General features: G+C 40.2%; 1 protein-coding gene across 11 annotated transcripts in view; it reads right to left on the bottom strand.

Moving 5' to 3' along the window:
- Positions 1 to 4,126: 4,126 nt before the first annotated feature.
- Positions 4,127 to 19,368, bottom strand: part of adgrb1a (adhesion G protein-coupled receptor B1a) — a 215,461-nt gene continuing 200,219 nt past the window's right edge. For 10 of the 11 annotated variants that reach the window (XM_085290565.1, XM_085290567.1, XM_085290566.1 and 7 more), the window contains 6 exons: positions 18,767 to 18,862; positions 17,959 to 17,998; positions 15,443 to 16,104; positions 13,394 to 13,429; positions 13,095 to 13,253; positions 4,127 to 6,373 (listed from right to left, as the gene is read on the bottom strand). In XM_085290565.1, coding sequence (XP_085146691.1) covers positions 6,179 to 6,373; positions 13,095 to 13,253; positions 13,394 to 13,429; positions 15,443 to 16,104; positions 17,959 to 17,998; positions 18,767 to 18,862 — 1,188 coding nt within the window. In that variant the 3' untranslated portion in view covers positions 4,127 to 6,178. The remainder of the gene's footprint in view (positions 6,374 to 13,094; positions 13,254 to 13,393; positions 13,430 to 15,442; positions 16,105 to 17,958; positions 17,999 to 18,766; positions 18,863 to 19,368) is intronic. The other variant, XM_085290572.1, reaches the window with a different exon arrangement.

Below are 19,368 nucleotides of genomic sequence, written 5' to 3'. Positions count from 1 at the left end.
TTCATAACACTTGACAAATAACCACTAATTACCCATATGGAAAGGATATATATAAATCTTATAAAGTTTGTGTCTGTCTGTGTGAAAACTTGTATGAAAAGCATGCAAGACTGAAAACAGATATGAGATCCCTAGAAAAATTATGTAAATTAAACTTGTATGTTTTGGATACTTACTAAAACAATATACAGTGGGGCAAAAAAGTATTTAGTCAGCCACCGATTGTGCAAGTTCCCCCACTTAAAATGATGACAGAGGTCAGTAATTTGCACCAGAGGTACACTTCAACTGTGAGAGACAGAATGTGAAAAAAAAATCCATGAATTCACATGGTAGGATTTGTAAAGAATTTATTCGTAAATTAGGGTGGAAAATAAGTATTTGGTCACCTCAAACAAGGAAAATCTCTGGCTCTCACAGACCTGTAACGTCTTCTGTAAGAAGCTTTTCTGTCTCCCACTCGTTACCTGTATGAATGGCACCTGTTTGAACTCATCATCTGTATAAAACACACCTGTCCACAGCCTCAAACAGTCAGACTCCAAACTCCGCCATGGCCAAGACCAAAGAGCTTTCGAAGGACACCAGGAAAAGTATTGTAGACCTGCACCAGACTGGGAAGAGTGAATCTACAATAGGCAAGCAGCTTGGTGTGAAAAAATCAACTGTGGGAGCAATCATCAGAAAATGGAAGACATACAAGACCAATGATAATCTCCCTCGATCTGGGGCTCCAAGCAAGATCTCATCCCGTGGGGTCAAAATGATCATGAGAACGGTGAGCAAAGATCCCAGAACCACACGGGGGGACCTGGTGAATGACCTGCAGAGAGCTGGGACCAAAGTAACAAAGGTCACCATCAGTAACACACTACAACGGCAGGGAATCAAATCTCGCAGTGCCAGACGTGTTCCGCTGCTGAAGCCAGTGCATGTCCAGGCCCGTCTGAAGTTTGCCAGAGAGCACATGGATGATGCAGCAGAGGATTGGGAGAATGTCATGTGGTCAGATGAAACCAAAGTAGAACTTTTTGGTATAAACTCAACTCGTCGTGTTTGGAGGAAGAGGAATACTGAGTTGCATCCCTAGAACACCATACCTACTGTGAAGCATGGGGGTGGAAACATCATGCTACGGGGCTGTTTTTCTGCCAAGGGGACAGGACGACTGATCCGTGTTAAGGACAGAATGAATGGGGCCATGTATCGTGAGATTTTGAGCCAAAACCTCCTTCCATCAGTGAGAACTTTGAAGATGAAACGAGGCTGGGTCTTCCAACATGACAATGATCCAAAACACACCGCCCGGGCAACAAAGGAGTGGCTCCGTAAGAAGCATTTGAAAGTCCTGGAGTGGCCTAGCAAGTCTCCAGACCTCAACCCCATAGAAAATCTGTGGCGGGAGTTGAAAGTCCGTTGTTACGAGTTCAAATTGGGGATGGACACAAGAGAAAAACCACAATAACAACACTGGTCCGGCCGGGTTGAGTCAAACGATGATTTTAATGCACACACGCGTGGGAGATGGACACTGTATGCAGACAGCCTCAGATCTCAAAATGGTGGAGCATTACTTAAACTCTTATAGCCTCTGGTGCCTCCACCTTATCATAAAAAGCCTAAACATTCACATGTTTTCTCTCACACGGCGCCGAAGCTACAACCTTGGCTCCCAGTTTATCTGCTCCGGCTGAGATGGGGCAGAAAACTCCAGTATACTCTGTTCTCTTCTAATCAGACAAATAAGGCGATGACTTTTCTGCAAACAGTATTTCTTATAACTCAGCAGTATAATGCATCATAAAACAATATCATTCATTCACAATAAATCAGCAGTCTACTCTAATGCAAATCAGTTTAACTAATGCAATAGTTGTCAGCTTCTTCTAATTTAGGGGAATAATGCAAACTAAAACTACATAATAATTCACAATCTTTAATTAGGGGTATAACATGGCATAAAATGATATTATAATCTAACACCGTGTTGCTCGGCGACAGCCCCAAAACATCACTGCTCTCGAGAAGATCTGCATGGAGGAATGGGCCAAAATACCAGCTACTGTGTGTGCAAACCTGGTAAAGACCTATATTAAACGTTTGACCTCTGTTATTGCCAACAAAGGTTATGTTACAAAGTATTGAGTTGTATTTTTGTTATTGACCAAATACTTATTTTCCACCCTGATTTACGAATTAATTCTTTACAAATCCTACCATGTGGATTCATGTATTTTTTTTTCACATTCTGTCTCTCACAGTTGAAGTGGCTGACTAAATGCTTTTTTGCCCCACTGTAAGAAAGTAATGAGAAAGTGGCCACTTTCATGAGTAAATCATAGAAGCCTTATATGATTCATTATATGAAGTAGGCCACATCTGATTCAAGTCTTTTAGAAGTGTTTTCTATTTCTTTTCCATATGGGTAGGTTTTTTGCCTGAATTAACACTTTTTAACACATTTCTTTGTGATTTTAATTATTACTTGCCCAACTTAACAAATGCTGTGCTTTGATAAAGAAAAAACATATTCTGGTGATATCTGATTAGCTGAGTGATTAGGTGATGTTTCTGCAAGACATTATTTCACTACTACAGTATATACAACTAGCGAACATGTGGCAATATTACACAGTGGTTTAAGATAACATGAAAGGCCAAAAAAACTCTAGCTTACAAACTAACGTTTCACAAAAGTGGCCTAAGGATAATTTCAAGTGCTGACTGTGAAACTGGCTGATTGCATACTGGCCACATCAGAGAGTTTCCATCGCAGCACAGAGAAACATCTAATTGTCAAAGCTGGGTTGCAGTAGTGCAGATCACCCACAAAAAGTTCAACAAGGACACATTACAAGGTGTAAAAAGAGCTTAAAAACTTCATATAGAACAAGACTGAATTTCCTGTGCTATTTTTTTTTCTTAAATGTATCTTAAAGTAAATTTTTCTGAAGCCATCTTATGTCCCTGCTATAAGCTTGTGTACTAAAAGTGAACACACTGCATTTTCTTTGTAAAAAGAAGATGTTACAATGCTCACACAAATTGGTTTATATAGTATCAGTAAACATGCAAATGAATTAACAATTCTAAAGAACTATTAGTTTTTTTTTTACTTGTACAGAACAAACAAAGGTTTGTGAAGTTTGTTTTTATGCAATGTCTAAAAAAACGCATACAAAAATATTTTAAGGGAGTCTTGAGTGATTAATGAATGACTAATGAGTGGTAAGCTCAAAACAATACTCAGATGGCGACGGTGTTAAAATACAATAAAGAAAACTTAATGAACATTCCTTGAGTTGAATAACTATCAATACTGCCATAATTCATAAAATTATTGTTACATCATATTGTTATCTATCCATCTTCTTCCGCTTATCCAGGGCTGGGTCGCGGGTGCAGCAGCCTAAGCAGAGAAGCCCAGACCTCCCTCTCCCCTGTCACCTCCTCCATCTTGTTTCGGAAAACACCCAGGCCAGCCGAGAGATGATCTCTAGCGTGTCCTGAGTCTGCCCCAGGGCCTTCTCCCAGTGGGACATGTCGGAATACCTCACAAAGGACGCGGATACTACGATACCCACCCAAGCCCACAGTTTCTCACCAAGGGCAACTCCAGACTGTGACAGAGTCCAGCCCCTCTCCAGGAGACTGGCACCATAGCCCAAGCCGTGCATTGATTCACTGCTATTCCCTATTCACTGCTCTCTTACTGTCTTACTCCTCTCCTGCACCCTCTTATTCTGCTGCATGTCTTTTTTTTTTTATCTTTAGCTTGTCTATGTTTTTCTACAACTACTTTTAAGTATTTGCTTTACAGGAATCACTTTTGATTTGTCATTTGTTTAGTTTAAATGTAAAGTTTAATATACAGGATGTGGCTCTCCTCAGCTCAGGAGGTAGAGCAGCTCCTCTACTAATCAGAAGGTTGGTGGTTCAGTCACTGTCTGCTCCTCTCTGTATCCCAAATATCCTGGGACAACATAGTTCATAACATAATTCCTCTCCGATGCATCCATCAGAGTGTGAATGTCAGGGATGCCTCATTTAGCTTAAGGGCTTTCTGAGTGCTCAGGTAGGGTAGAATAGCACTATGTAAGAACCAGTCCATTTACAATATCCATGCCACATTGTCAGTTCAGGTTTTATTTTCTGAATCAAACCAAGTGTTTTGCCCACACCTACACAAATTCAACATGTAATGGCATCTTAGTACCACAGAAAATGGGAAACTAATGAACTCTGTGCAGGACTAAAACTGAAGTTTCAAGTTTGATGAGTAAATTGACTTACACCAAAACAAAAACAGCAAAACTTTCACCTTTGAAATAATTTCACTTTAAGTTGATGGACTCAGATCAATAGCCATTAAAAATAGAAATGCATTTCTGTACAAATTGACATTCAAGAACACAAATAGATTAAATGTTGTATTTCACAAATGCTCACGAGAGACTGTTGGCAAAACAATAACAAAAACAAATCATTTTGTAAGATCACATGATGTATTATGATGAATGACTGTGTAAGAAAATAAGCAGACTTGTGTTATTTTATTATATAGATATGCTTTTATTAGAAATAAGACACATTCATTTTGTGCTCTGAAAACTGTACATTAACAAAAAGGCGACCCCAGTGAAATAAAAACAGGAGTGAGGGGAGGAGAGAGAGAGAGTGTGTGTGTGTGTGTGTGTGTGCCAGGGTGGGGCGCAAATCAGAGGTCAGAGGAAGCAGGAGCGCAGAGGTCGGCAGTCAGGGTTTTTTCGACAAATACAGATCTGAGGGAGTGACTGGCGGTGATATCAAAACACACACTGTTACACTGTGATACAGAACACTCGTATAGTCCAATACCCTGAAAGGACAGGGGGAGGGGAAGGAAGGACTGGTATCAGAATAATCATGTTCATATTTATAATAATGATGACAACTATCCCCAAGCACAGTAAGAAAGATATTTATAGGCTAAAATCCATTCTGTAGAACTCTGTTGAAATAATTACAATGCTGTACATCAGGACTCCAAATGAGCCTTGTGCTTTCTCTGTGTGCAACCACCATCCTTTATATTACTCTACCTTGTATGTGTCATTATCTGTAATCATCATAACATATATATCGATAGATCTATGGATTTACTCATCTTCCATTTTTTCAGTGCGCGCACACACACATATACACACACAGTAATACCTTTTTTCCCTTAGCATCATGTTTGCATTAACTGTATCAAGCCTGCTTGTACATCAAGAAACTGACCCAACCAACTCGTGTTTGCTGTATTCCTTTTGGACGTCCACGTTGTCCCTCTTTTAGGCGGTATTGAGGTTGAAAAGCGAACAGAGCGCAAAGCCCGCCGGCATGCGCTCCACCATCTCTGAGGTGTCCGTCGATGAGAAGGCAACTTTCCATTTTGGCTCAACGTGATGTTTTGGATTTCTTTTTCTCACTCTCCCCCATTTTTTCCCTTGTCGCTGCAGGGTGAGCCTTGGCCTACTATCGTGAGGGGTGGGATAAGGCGTTAGAGATTGTTGGGGAGCAGGGAGCGGCACTGAGGGGCACATATGGGTGTATGTTTGGCAGTCTGCCTCCTCAAATGCCGTGTGAATTTTTTCTTCCCAAGTCTTATGTTGAAAAAGAGAGAAATTCAGAGGCATGTTGAGCTGCATACAACATCAGAATTTGGTCAGGAATAAAGAGAGCAGAACAGCAATGCAACAATACTCTCAACAGTGAAAATAAAGAGACATAATCATGATTATTACATCGTAACCATTTAATACAGGGGTAAACATCGTGTGATTACCTTTGCTATGCTGTTTATTACATGACTTAATGATGCACATATAGCAGCTTTGTCTGCTACTTTGGCAATCTGTCTCCAGCGTAAGCCTGAAGATCATATACAGGAAGATGACCAGTAATTGGTGACTTCAAAAACATCAAATGAAACAGAGAATGAGACACCGTTATCTCATTCTCTCTTTAATTCATTAACTTGATTTTCTGTAATCGTGACTCTTTTCCTTGCCCTCCTTGCCCCCTCACGGTCTTGGCTACATCCACCCTTTGAATAGAAGTACACAGTAGGGCAGTATGTGTGTCGTGTGTCTGCTTGGTTGTCTGAGAGCTCTGGAGCGAAAGTGGAATTGTTTAGTGTGAGCCAGAATCTGGGTCACACCTCTGTCTGCAGGTCCATGATCTCCTGGCCCACAAGAGGAATGGTTGCACTGGTCTTCTCCCACTCTACTGTCTGCAGCTCAAGAGGGGAGGCCGCCACTGTCTCCAGGTCCTTCCGCACCCAGGACGGGGGTGAGTTGGTCTTACGAATGCCTTCCCACGCCCTCTTGCTCGGGGTCTGCTGTTTGTCCTGAGGGGAAACGGACATAAGAAAAAAGTTGGTTTGTCTCATCTCTTAGAATCGCTGATGTACTTTAGCTATTTTGGGGGCTCTTCCTCACCTTTTTCAGTCAATTTATTATACCCTTACAGAATCAGTCTAGCATTTCAAATTGTTAACGTTCAACCGGTCACCAGAGACCCATCTAGGGTTACTGGCAGAGTTATGTTAATATGAAGTTATATGAAAAAAACAACAACATAAAAAAAGTCATGCCAAAATGAATGTATGAGACTTCACTCCTCTATCTCCTTAAACTATGCCAACAGTATTTAATAGGTTGATAAGCAAAAAACCCAACCCTAACCCTTACTTAAAGATCCCCAATGATCCCATATGAAGCTGAGATTAACATTAGGACACTTTGTAGCACAGTTTTGTAGAAGATTTTGTCTACCTCTTTCTAAATGTAAAAATACTGGCGGCAGCTAGTGGTACCGTACAGCCTAAACTAGGTAATTTCAATTCACAAGATTTCCAGGAAATTTGACCTTTGATCTTGACCTTGAGGTCGAGGTCACTGAGATGCAAACTTGTCTGAGATTTTGAGTGGACACACCTTTGGTATCAGTTTGAAACTCCTATATTGCCTCATTTTCGAGTTTTCACATTCACAAACTTGGGTGTCCAAACTTCCTTCCCACCCACCCACCAGGGTGACGACAACACCCAATGTGCATTTGTAGGTAAAACCTTCAAACTCACAATTTTGTAAGCTGAACATCATAAACTGTAATAATTGTTATTTAAAGTGAACAACAAAGTTCTCAAATTTTACATGCAGATGGGTGACAAAGAAAAAACACAATATCAAGTCTCGTTAGGCCCCTATACAGTGATAAAAACCACATGCTCTTTACTTCTGACCTCTAGTTGAAGTGTGGAACACGAGTTCTTTAAAGCATATACTCTCATTTGGTGTTTGGATAACAATAATGGAGAGTGCTGTTTAACCTGGGTTGGGATATTTATTTTCTTTGTTAGTCAAGGCTTTGTGCTTCAACCGTTGTGAGTGCTCATATAAAACAGTAATTGAAGCATTGTTTGGCTCGTCTTCCACTCAAATTGAACTGATCGATGTCCACCTACTTCAGTCAGATCATGGAGAGATATAAAGAAAAAAATTATCACTGGATTCAAGTAAGGCAAGACAGCAAAGCTGTTGTAAATCAATAAGTTATTACTATATTAACAGCAGCCTATCATATTGTGCTGCCATTTGTTCTAATGTGATGGATGGACAATGGAGCCGTTCCGTAATCTGTGTTTGATTTACTGAAATTCAGCATCATATAGACTTGGCAGCAAATCAGGAACAAACAGAATATTTAACCTATATATTTTCTGCATTACTTATTTACATACAGTCTGCACTGCTGTAACTGTAATGCACTGCTTTGTTTGTTAAAGTACAACGTATACTTCATCAAGTTTGCATGTATTCTCTCTGAGAATCAACTAATAAAAGGAATCAATACAGAAACATCACCGCTTGCTTGCAAAGCCATGAGCAAATATTATGTGCATAAGTTGCCATAGTCATTTATCCAGTATAAAAGAGATTTATGACATGAAAACTCTTACATGTGTCATAGTACGTTACTCTGGTAACTTAAGGTCAGAGTATATGATTCACATCAATGGCATGCTATTCAAACCATTCAGTAGGTTTACTGAATGGTTTGAATGATGAAACACTGTTCAGTGAGTTATTCTGGAAGAGACCCCTCCCACCAGGACAGAAAGAAATGTTTCATCATATGATAAAGGAGACCACTCAGGACAAGTGTGTATTGACTTGGTCCCCTCTATCAGGACAAGTGCACCCAAATCCACCCCACAGCATAACAGACCTAACAGATGCATTCTTGTAGGTGTTGATGCTTCAAATTGTTCTTAGAATTTGCCACACACCTATAGTTTATTAGTTGGAAATAATTCTGAGAGAGTCATTTGTAAACAAACTGTAAATGCCAGAGTCCTCATGTGAGCCTTCACTGTCAAAGGGGTCAGTCCATACAGAACACAAACAGAATCTGTCAATTCTGTTTATGTGGGAAGTTATGAGACAGAATTACCTCTCTGCTTGATTCCAAACTTGCCCCTCATAGTTTCATTCTTTATGCAAAGCTAAGCTAATCACCTCTCAGCTCCAGCATCAATGTGAGACAATGCCACATGAGTTCTTATCCAAATTTCATTAGCAGAAGCAAATATATTATTCGCCTACTTCCTAAAACAATACCTATACTTATAACTCTAATGACCACAGAATGGACGTAGATTGTTGATTCAATCTATACTGAGTAGATGCAAAATGTTTAATTACAGTTGTGGTCAAAAGTTATTATGGTCATGATTATCATGGTAAATTAGGACTTTTAATGATTTCTCTTGACTGTTCTTTTTCAGGATGGAATGACTATATAGCACACATTTTTTAATGATTTAAAAAAAAATTGATGTTTCAAAAGCATAAATATAGGTCAAATATATACATAAACACCCACTAATATTTCATTAAATGTCCATTAGCAAGTTCCACCTCGACCAGATGATTTGGTAGCCATCAACTAGCTTTTGGCATAATTCTGATATTTCTTGGAAGAACTGGTAGAGTTATTTAAATCAGGGGTGTCGAGCTCATTTTACATTGTGGCCCACACTTTGACCTTAAGTGGCCAGACCAGTGAAACTCCCCATTCTGTCAATGTAAAGAAGTTACATTTTTAATAATTGTTCTATATGGCAAAGAAAACGCTGCTGTGACAAAGAAAGAAATCTGTCAGCACGACTCTTTTTGACGTAAATTATAAGAAATAAATGTGCAAAATTATGGAAAAAAAATCTGGTAGCTCATTGCCCAGACTGTCCAGCTTTTTGTTTGTTTTAACTGTTCAGGTTGTAAAAAACCTGAACGACCATAAGGGAGGTTTTCATCAGTAGGAGAAACTGCAGTTAAAAGTCCAAAATTTTTGCTTGTGCTTGTTTGTGGTGAGCAGCAGATCAAACAAGTTAAGAATTATAAATTGAGTCAGGCCTGTGAGACTATGAAGAACACACATGAGGTCTAAGGCCTGGACAAGTCTGAAACCTTTTGACTTCCACACTGCAAAATGGCTGAAAATAAAAACGGGTTTCATTTTTATAAATTCTGTACTCAGCTTTGCAGTCTTGTTTTGTCTCTGGAACATCTGCACCCCATCCTTCTTTCACATAATGGTATGATCCCGGTCTGTCTTTGCATGTGATTGGCCGCATGGTGTGCGGCCCCCCCCCCTACCTTGTATGGATCTCAGCAGGGCTGAAGATTGGACTTTCACATAATGATGAGCCACTAATAACTGATATATGAAATTAGAGCTGGGCGTTATGAGATTTTTTCATATCACGATATGTTTTTTTCATTTCAGGCGATAACGATATATATCACGATATAAGCCAAATAACTATATTTGTAAGATTTAAATGTGCCGTTGCTCACAAGTAAAATGTGAAATAATCAGCAGCTTGTTTTTATTTAAATATTTATTTCCCATAATAAGTTCAACAGGGTAGATGTACTTAAGGAACATGAGACTTTTTCAGATAAATAAAGGCAAATATTACAAACTACACAAAAAGCAGCCGCTAAAGCGTTTAAGTTTCAAAATAGAACAAACGAAACAGACTACTAAATTGTCAATTCCACTTAGAAACAAAATATTAATTCTAAAAATAAATCTTAGTTTGTTTTACAGAAGAACAGACAAAACTGACTAACTTTTTTCAATATCAAATAAACTGAGAACTAAAAGGAAATTCTCAATCTCTCCTTGTTGTATAGCTGAGCTTTTCAAACAGTTTTAACAGTTACTTTAGTCTGACAAAAGCCGAATGATGAATTAGCGCTTCCAGTCAGAGACTGAGGCTACGTCCACGCGTACACGGGTATTTTTGAAAACTGAGATTTTCCGTTTTCGTTTTAAAAAATAATTCCGTCCACACATAAAGGCAGAAATGAAGGAAAACGCTGCTATGAACATGCCAAAGCAGCAGGTGGCGCTAGATTCCTAACCGTGCAGAAATGTTGGCCAATCAGAAGTCTAGAAGCCTCGGTGGGAAAAAGTAAACAAAGCTGGGGCATAGAAGCAGAACCGAGTCGTATGTGTGGAGGGACAGTAACTGTGTGTATATGTAAGCATTTAAACACTGCAGAGAGTAGAATGAACAGTAACAGTATTGTAGAAATTCATTTCACCGAAACAATAACGTGGCGCAGTGTGACGCATGCACCAGTTTATTGTATTTCCAGAATTTACAGTGCACGCTACTCTGTTTTTTGTCAGACTTGAAATAGCCGAAATACCTTCACACTACGGAACTTCTATGGCTCTTCCGTTCGACAATCTCTCCGGCGTTGGAACCATCATCTGTTTTCTCTTAAGGTCACGCTCGGTTGATTTTTCTAGTCGGCACACTACTCATTTCCTCCATTACGCGCTGGCTGCTTCCCAAACAAACACACGTGCGGCTTGGCACTTGTGCTTTACGTAACAAGTCACGCGACGTGACGCTGCGGCTGTGATTGGTTCGGCTCTGCGCTACTTAATTTGGATTGGCTGACCTTTTTTTTTTTTTTTTTTTTTTTTAAGAGGACAAGAGCGGCGAGCTCTATCACGATAGTTTAATTTCTCTATCGAGTAAAAGTTATATCGCGATACATATCGTTATCGTTCTATCGCCCAGCTCTATATGAAATTATATTGCAGACTGGATCTCGAGTCAGATATTGCTCTGGGCCATAGGTTTGACACCCCTAATTAAATTTTGATGGCTTTACTGAACCTGGCTTTTAAGCCTAGTCCACAAATTTCCAATAAGGTTCATGTTTTGACGCTTTGGGAAGGCCATTAGCCAAGCTTAAGGTTAGCCTGCTTTAAAAACGGAGAATGGGAGGTAGTCGTCCTTCTTCATTATTCAACTCAATATACAATATACCAGTACCACTGTAAGCATTATGCTACCATCACCATGCTTGACAGTTTTACAATCGTCTGATCAAATTTACTCTTCCAAACATTAAGACCATCAAAAAGGCAGTCGCTACCCTTTCTATCACAGCTCATGCTTTACTGAAGCAAGAAAGATGGTCAGGGCCATGGGACAGTCATACAATTCCTAAAAAAATAAACAGCCTCTGTGGGAAGCATTTTATTACACAATTAAGGTTGTGATGGCTGGGTCAACTTTATTATCAGTTAAAGAATTGAAACCCATTTAACCAAAATTCAACATGTTGTGACTAAAATCTGATGTGTCGCTATCTGCTGCAGCAACAAGTGGCATTGTTGTCTAAATGTGTCAGCTCGTTATCCATGAAAACGGGGCATTTATTATCAACCATACACACAATTAGGGATGCTCCTAGCACCATACTTCCAAGCTTATCAGAAGTTTACAAGTAACATTACACCCAGAGTGTGGCCTTATGAAAGGAGCCAGCTGAAGCCAACCTTTCTTTTCTTATGTTCTCATGCCTGTGGGTGCACAATATTTATGACAAGCTAAAGTACCAAAGTACTTTAAACAAATCATCTGTCCCATTTAAATGTTTCACATCTTGGCATTAGTATGGAGGGAGGTGGGGGTTGCCCTGGTTGCACGCAGATCCTGCACCACCATTCTACATATTTTTTTTTGTTATTTTCAGAATCTATATATAAGCTACATTTACTACCAGAACTTTGATGTGGTACCTCCATTTCAGTTTCATAGCATCAATTTCAATTTTATACTTCTATTTCTGTCACAAATATTTACATATGAAACTGACTGCTTGGAAAGAGATGCTGCATCTAAAATTGCATACATACTAAAATTCAGTATTTTGTTCGCATGGACATCTACAACTTTTATGAGCATAAATGGTATACTTAAAAACAGGAACATGTCTCTTCCTTAGCAGCTGCCTTGGCCAAGCAGCAAAAACAGAGAAAACACCAAAGAATTTTCAGCTAGTAGAAGAAGGATTCATTGAAATGCTTCTATCTAGGTAGCTCGGTGCAACCTTTGGTGTTATAATTTCATGTTATTGTTGATAAATTGTCTTTACTGCATAAGTCCTTGGTATATGCAGTCAGAGACTCAACAAATTGCAAATTCCACAGGTAAGAAGACAATTAGTGTCAAATCCTGTGTCATTTTTTGTCAAGTGAACTAATTGCTGCACTCATTAGTTTAAACTCATGCACAACACAATTAAGCACGTCGTTCACACAGTGTACGACATATATATGTATCTCCGAAGTATCTGAATTGGGCAATATTATGTGTATTCGGTTCGGTTTGTAGTTGGAGATTATATGGCCATACACAAATAATGCCTATGCATAAGTTAACACTGTAACAGGGGTGCGCAGTGAATTTTCCCAAGGGTCCTTCCACATGAGAAACCAATACAGAATTCAGTACAGCACATTAATCATTTGACCTCTTTTTAAGCTTATTGGAGTGTCCCTCCCAGTTTCTCATGTGGCTCCTTTGGGAAAATTAATAGCACACTGCAATAGAAAAAAATGACAATTTTGAAAACGGCTGCACTTACAAATCAACAAGCAAGTGTGGTAATTTTTGCTAATTATAGAAGGAAAGGGGAACATTAGATATTAGGGAGGGAAGGGGCAGAACAGAATAAATTTAAACTCTTTACACTCATGTTGGTCTTGTCGCTGCTGGCAGAGGACACACTCCATCTTTTGGCAGCTTTGGCGTCAACAGGTGGAGATTCTCTATCCTTGTCTGCACTGTGAATCTTCCTGTTCAGGTCCTGAAACATGTCCTGGTGGCGTTTCCGGGTGTGCATTATTTTCTACACAGGGACATTGCACGTTATGTACAAAGTAAACAGCACAGGTGACCATCACTCCTATTTTAAAAATAAATGTATGCAAAAATGTTGTGCTTTGAAGTCTAAACAGCTCTGTAGGAATCAAAGAGACTAAAAATTACCTCAAAGTCAAGCTCTGCATAGCGTGATTTTCGTCTCTGGAGGGAGATGAGACAGAGAGATTAAAGATGTGTCTTGATATTGTGTGTTTTTTGAGTAGCAAGTGTTTCTCGGCAGTTTTTACTGCGTATGTGGACATTAGGTAGTTAGTAAAGGGCGTCTCTGGGACTCAGAGAAGAGCAGTGAGTCATGAGGGAGGAAACGAGGTTTGCTGCTGGTCATTTTGATCCTGCTGGCACAAGTTTGCAGTAAACAGATTGTGACCGAATGACCTTTCGGTCCTCAGTCACAGAGTGGTAAAGGAAGACCTGACCTTCAGGCTGCCTGGTTGCCGTGGCAGCTGCCGTCTCGCACCAAATTATAGAAGTGTGTTTTACCCCCCAAGTGAAAAGACACCAGCAAGCAGAAGCCTGACTGCTCTGTGGCGATCTTATCCCGCCACTTCTGTCTGCAGTAGGAGCTCTATGAAAACTAACCTTTTCAAAGATGCCGCCATCACACGGGTGACAAAATGTTGAGATACTTCTTGTGATGTGAATTGGAGATTATAATGGCACTGACAAATATGTGGGATGGTGCATCTCTGTGGAGACCTAATTAATGTTGTTTTTTATTAGTCCACCAAGACAAGAAGAATCAATGCTGGCCATCTGTTTGCAAGCAAAATTACACAAAAACTACACAGCCCAATTTCATTGAAGCTGAAGTGGTGAAGCTCAGGGAAAAGGACAACTTGTTTTCTGTTGGATTGTGAGATGCAGCTGAAGGACTACACAGACCAGTGTTCCTCTTCTGTTTGTCAGCAACACATTTTACTGAAGAGCTGGAATCCAGAGAGCCTTCTGACCTCCTTTCTTAGGTGGATGAGGATCCCTTTGTTTAAATTTTGGGAGAATGTACTGTCTGAGTTTTAGCTTCGTCTCAAAAAAAGATAAAGCAAAAACTACCAGCCTGAAACCTGAACTATAGACAACAACGTATACAAACAAGTTTTGCTGCAGCCAAGTTTTTCTTTAAATTCAAAATCTTTCTTTTTTGCCCCTAGGCGATCCTCCTAACTCGACCACTCGAGCATCACTGATGCTGTAGTGGTCATACATCACCACATGTGGCACGCACCATGCCACGTAAATGATTCCAGAAAGCAAATACAAAAAATGTCACTGGTTTCCCAATTTTTCTATATGAATGGCTGCAGACCATGCAAAATAACACAGTAGTGTAGCAGTCAGAATGTTTGGCGTCATTCGCTAATAGGAAAAAGCTACAGCACCTTTAGAGTTTGATAGCCCTTTAGTGAGAAAGTTATAATAAATCGATGTGATAAAAATGAAAGTGACATTCACCACAGTGATGCAACCCTAAATTCTCAAACAGGCAGTAAAAGAACATTGAGACTTGTGAATTATATTATCACACATGATAAATTCTGCATGATGTCCATTTCCACATCACTAAACCCATCAAAGCAACAACAAAGTCATGTACCCACCACCCTGCTGTTTGAGAAGCACTCTCAATAATTCATTCCAAATGTGTTTTTATGTTCTTTCTCTACAACTGTTTACAAAAAGTCCCCATGTCCTGGGGCTGTTTCACATTACAACCCTTCCAGAAAAGAAAGGGATTTTTGTGTATGAGCTACAGAACTCGAAGGCCTTGCAGAGTTGTATTGACAGAAACCTAGCAGTGGTAGACAAGATGGCAAATGCTTTGCTTGAAAAGAAGAGAGTGGTTTGTCTGTTGTTATTCTGATGGGAATACACAGAATTCTACTTTTACTGAGGAAATAGCAAAATTGTTCGATTGTTAAATTCATATTATCGAAACTATCAATACCAAATCATATTAGCAGATTAGGAAACTCACTCAAATATGTGAGCATTCACCAAATAATCATAATAAAATGCCAGTCTCCGATACAGCCTACATCTGGTTGTTCATTTGAGAATTTATGATAAGCACAAAACACAACTCAGCATGCATGTATTATGTTAAATATGAAGTATGAGGCTGATAATTCAATACATTAAGAGGTTTTTCCGTCTTACCTCCAGCGAGCTCATGGACAGTGTGGAGACAGTCTCACTCTTGGACACCACTCCAGAATTTCCAGACTCTCCTCCGTCACACATGTTGTTGGCCACCTTGGAGTCTCTGGGCATATTCTGCAGGTTGTGCGCAGGTGAGTCTCTGTCAGAGCATGACACACTGACCTGGTCAGCAGGCAGGCTTTTCAGCCCAAAGCCAGGCACTGGCTCTCCACTGACAGGGTTAGCCAGGTGGATAAGCCTGGTCTGAGGCAGCTGCTCAATGCTGATGTTATACTTGGCTGCCTGCTCCTCTTTCCCCTTGGACGGTTTCAGGGTGCCCGTGTTGTTTGTCGGTAGAATGACATATCCCGGGCCTTTGCCAGCCCCCTCAGAGCTGCTGCCTTCACCGTTCCCTCGAGGCAGATCTCCATCCAGCTGCTTGAAGAGTTCGCCATCGCAGATGTAGATGGATTTGGCACCCGGCAGCTCGGTACTGATTCCTTTTGTGGCGCCTTTCTCCCTCCGCATCGTCAAAGTGTGGCTCGTATAGTCGGCCACATTCTGGAGGTGAACCTTGGCCATGCTGGCCGGCATGGTGTTAAAATTAGAACCTTTTTGAAGAGTGAGGGTCCCAGAGGAGGCCTTCTCCTCCCCCTGGAGGGATGAGCGCTTCATGGTGCCTAAAGAGACCAGAAAGAGAGAAAAGCTGTGTGAGATGCAATTTCTCCACCTGGGAATCTCGGGAAGAAACCAGCAGCGGAATGTGTGTAAGTAATAAACACATTACTTTTGCACTGTGTGAAACAAGGAGATTTTATAAATCAATTATTAAATCACTGAAATTATAAGATTCTTCCCTCTACGTCTGACAACCAATACAATCCTGGATGAGTCTCTTATTTTACTGCTGGACTGCATTTCAGAGCAACACACCTTGCTCTGGTTGAGCACCTTAACCTGATCTCTAACTGCTGCAGGTTGTGATCACAGTGGGTAACCAGAGCAAAGAGAAAAAACAAAACAAACAAAAAAAACCTCCAGTGCTGACAGATTCTCTCTGGGGAAGCAGAAAATCATATCCCGGCCAGCCCCCTAGCTGGTAGGAAAAATACAAGATGGAAGGACAAGGTTAGCAACTAATAAACTTCCAAACTAAGAGTGATGGGATTTTTTCAATTGTGGATGACACTAAAGACAAAAGAAAGAATAATGCTACAGTGACTTGTAAATGGACTGGTTCTTACATAGAGCTTTTAAACTCCATGAGCACTCAAAGTGCTTTACACAGCCATTCAAACAACATTTTTCTATACTCTTCTATCTAACATTTGTACACATTCATACTCCAACGGATGCATCGGAGAGCAACTTGGGGTTAGTATCTTGCCCAAGGACATATGGCGTGCAGACTGGAGCAGAAGGGGATCGAGTACTGTTGATGACTTGTCAAAAATACCTGTGTTGCCTGTCTACATAAAGTCTTGGCCTATGACTTCAGTTTTGCCATCATTACTACATTGAATACCTGCTAAACACATCCAGAAATCCTAGAGCGAGAGAACTGGAGTGAAGAAAGTCAAACAAAGCCACACAGTATAGTATTTTTTCTCCACATGAGGACATACAAGTGCTTGCAGTTCTATCAATATGCTCGTCTTCTAAAAGGTATTGCTTTAGTGCACAAAAAACCTCCAGACCTCTGTGTCGCTTTCCGGTGTAAAGTCCTGGAATTTCTTCACTAGATTTTCATTGGAAAATGCTTCCTACAGCAAAAGGTTGTAACCAGTTTTGACATGAGTAACGTAACATTCAGCTGGGTACGGCATGACCTTGTGGCCCAAGCTTTTTCACAATAACAGCATTTGGCATATGGCAGCAAACATATCCTGCACCAGGTCGAGGCTGCTGAACAACATCAGACAATGCTCCGTACTAAACATCCCCTGATCGTTTTCTGCCATTCCTGCTCCCTCTTGACAAACATTAAACATCTCTCATTTCTCTCTGCTCTTTTCTGTCTTCCCTTGCTTGAGCCTGTCTGCTTCTGAATAGCTTTTCTCTTCCAGACACTTTTCTTGATATCTTGTCTCAAGAGGTAATCAGATTTTCACTCCCAGTGGATTTTAGAGCATCAACCAGTATCTGATGCAGCGCTGTTGGGAGGGACTTAATTACACAGCATCAGTGTAGGAGAGGCTCAGACAGCCATATTTATCTGCATATAACTGCTCAGCACACATTCATCCCACTCCCATCAGCCTGGGATAAACGGAGTTACGCAGCAGTGATGTGCTGCATCTCTTGTCAAAACAGCTCCTTGGCGTAGGGAGGCTGCTGTGATGTTGACTGTACGGCACAAGCGCAAAAATGAGAGGGAACACGGCTCACATCTGTTCCAACAACAACGAGGAATTTGACGCAGTCAAAATACAGAGAAGGAGGCACAAGAGACATCTGTAGCATCTGAGAAACAGTTCCCAAAGTCAAATCAAATGCAAACACACAAACTCAAACACGCTCAACCTGGAGCTTACCTGATCTGCAAGCCATATCCACATCTTTCTCAAAGTCAGTCTGAGGACAGAAAACAATAAATATTAGATTAAATGTGGAGACGTGGGAAAAATATCATATGGGGGGATTTTAAGCCTTTATTTGGCGACTGCAGTGAAGACAGGAAATGGGGAAAAGACACCAGGGAAATGGTCCAGCCTGCATCAATCAATGGAATACCTGCTCAGGGCACATGCACACTAACTTTTAGCTATCAAGTCAATGTGATGGTATATTTTTAAAGCAAAGGCAGATAAACATTGAGAAAATGAAGACTAATCAACAAAACTTAGATTCATTAATAATCAGTTTTATTATATTTTTTTTATTTGGATACAAGCTGAAGAGAAAGAGCTTTGGGTTTTGTAGAATTTCTTCTTGTAAGTCACTCTGACCTCTTCCTAAATTGTTTTATTCTAATCATGATTCTAACACGATGCCATTTCCTAAACAATGCTTTGACTTCATTATTTTTAATAAATTTCTATTAGGTTAGTTATCTTGAGGGGTTTTTATAAATATTTTCAAGATCAGAATTTAAGAAAAAAAATATATGTATATTTTCCATAAAATTAAACATATGCTTTAGTTCTCTCGTGCTCTGAGATGAGAAGATCAGAATTTGGAGGACACAGGTCTTGAACCTTTTCAAGCTGTTTAGAAGTCAAAATTTCAAGAATGGAGCAAAAAGTGCGTACCCCTTTTTGCGCTTTATTATTCCATAGAGTTAGTTATTTTAAATATTCTCTCACATCATATCAAATTTCTCCAAATTTTAGCTCTTCATACCATTAGCTGAGCATGGCCATTCTGAAATGAACCTCCTGAATCTCCATTGGTGTCTTCCTGTCGGTCCACCACACGACACTTCACTGCCTCCTGAACCTGAGGCAAATCATCAGGGCATAGATCACGATCTTAATACAGACAGAGTAATAGGACATGCAGTCCTGTGCGAAAGTTTTAGGGAGGTGTGGGAAAAAAAATGCTGTAAACAAAGAATGCTTTCAGAAATATAAATGATTGTTTATTGGCTCCAAATGTATTCTGCAGCAGGACGACGACACCAAACACACAGCCAAAGTCATTAAGAACTATCTTCAGCATAAAGAAGAACAAGAAGTACTGGAAGCAATGGTACGGCAGACAGAGCCGTGATCTCAAGATCATGGAGTGTGTCTGGGATTACATGAAGAGACAGAAGGAAGTGAGGAAGCCTGCATCCACAGAACATCTGTGCTTAGTTCTCCAAGATGTTTGGAAGAACCACCAGCTGAGTTCCTTCAAAAACTGTGTGCAAGTGTGCCTAGAAGAAGTCACCCCAAATATCAATTTGATTTATATTTCTCTCTTGTTCACTCACTGCATTTTCTTGATTGATGAAATCAAAT

Source organism: Mchenga conophoros, linkage group LG11, assembly GCF_057382185.1.
Source record: "Mchenga conophoros isolate Kocher_MC1m ecotype Shallow Benthic linkage group LG11, M_conophoros_male_GT1.1, whole genome shotgun sequence".
NCBI lineage: Eukaryota > Metazoa > Chordata > Actinopteri > Cichliformes > Cichlidae > Mchenga > Mchenga conophoros.
The sequence above is the reverse complement of the archived record's forward strand: the minus strand, read 5'-3'. Positions and strand labels throughout refer to the sequence as shown.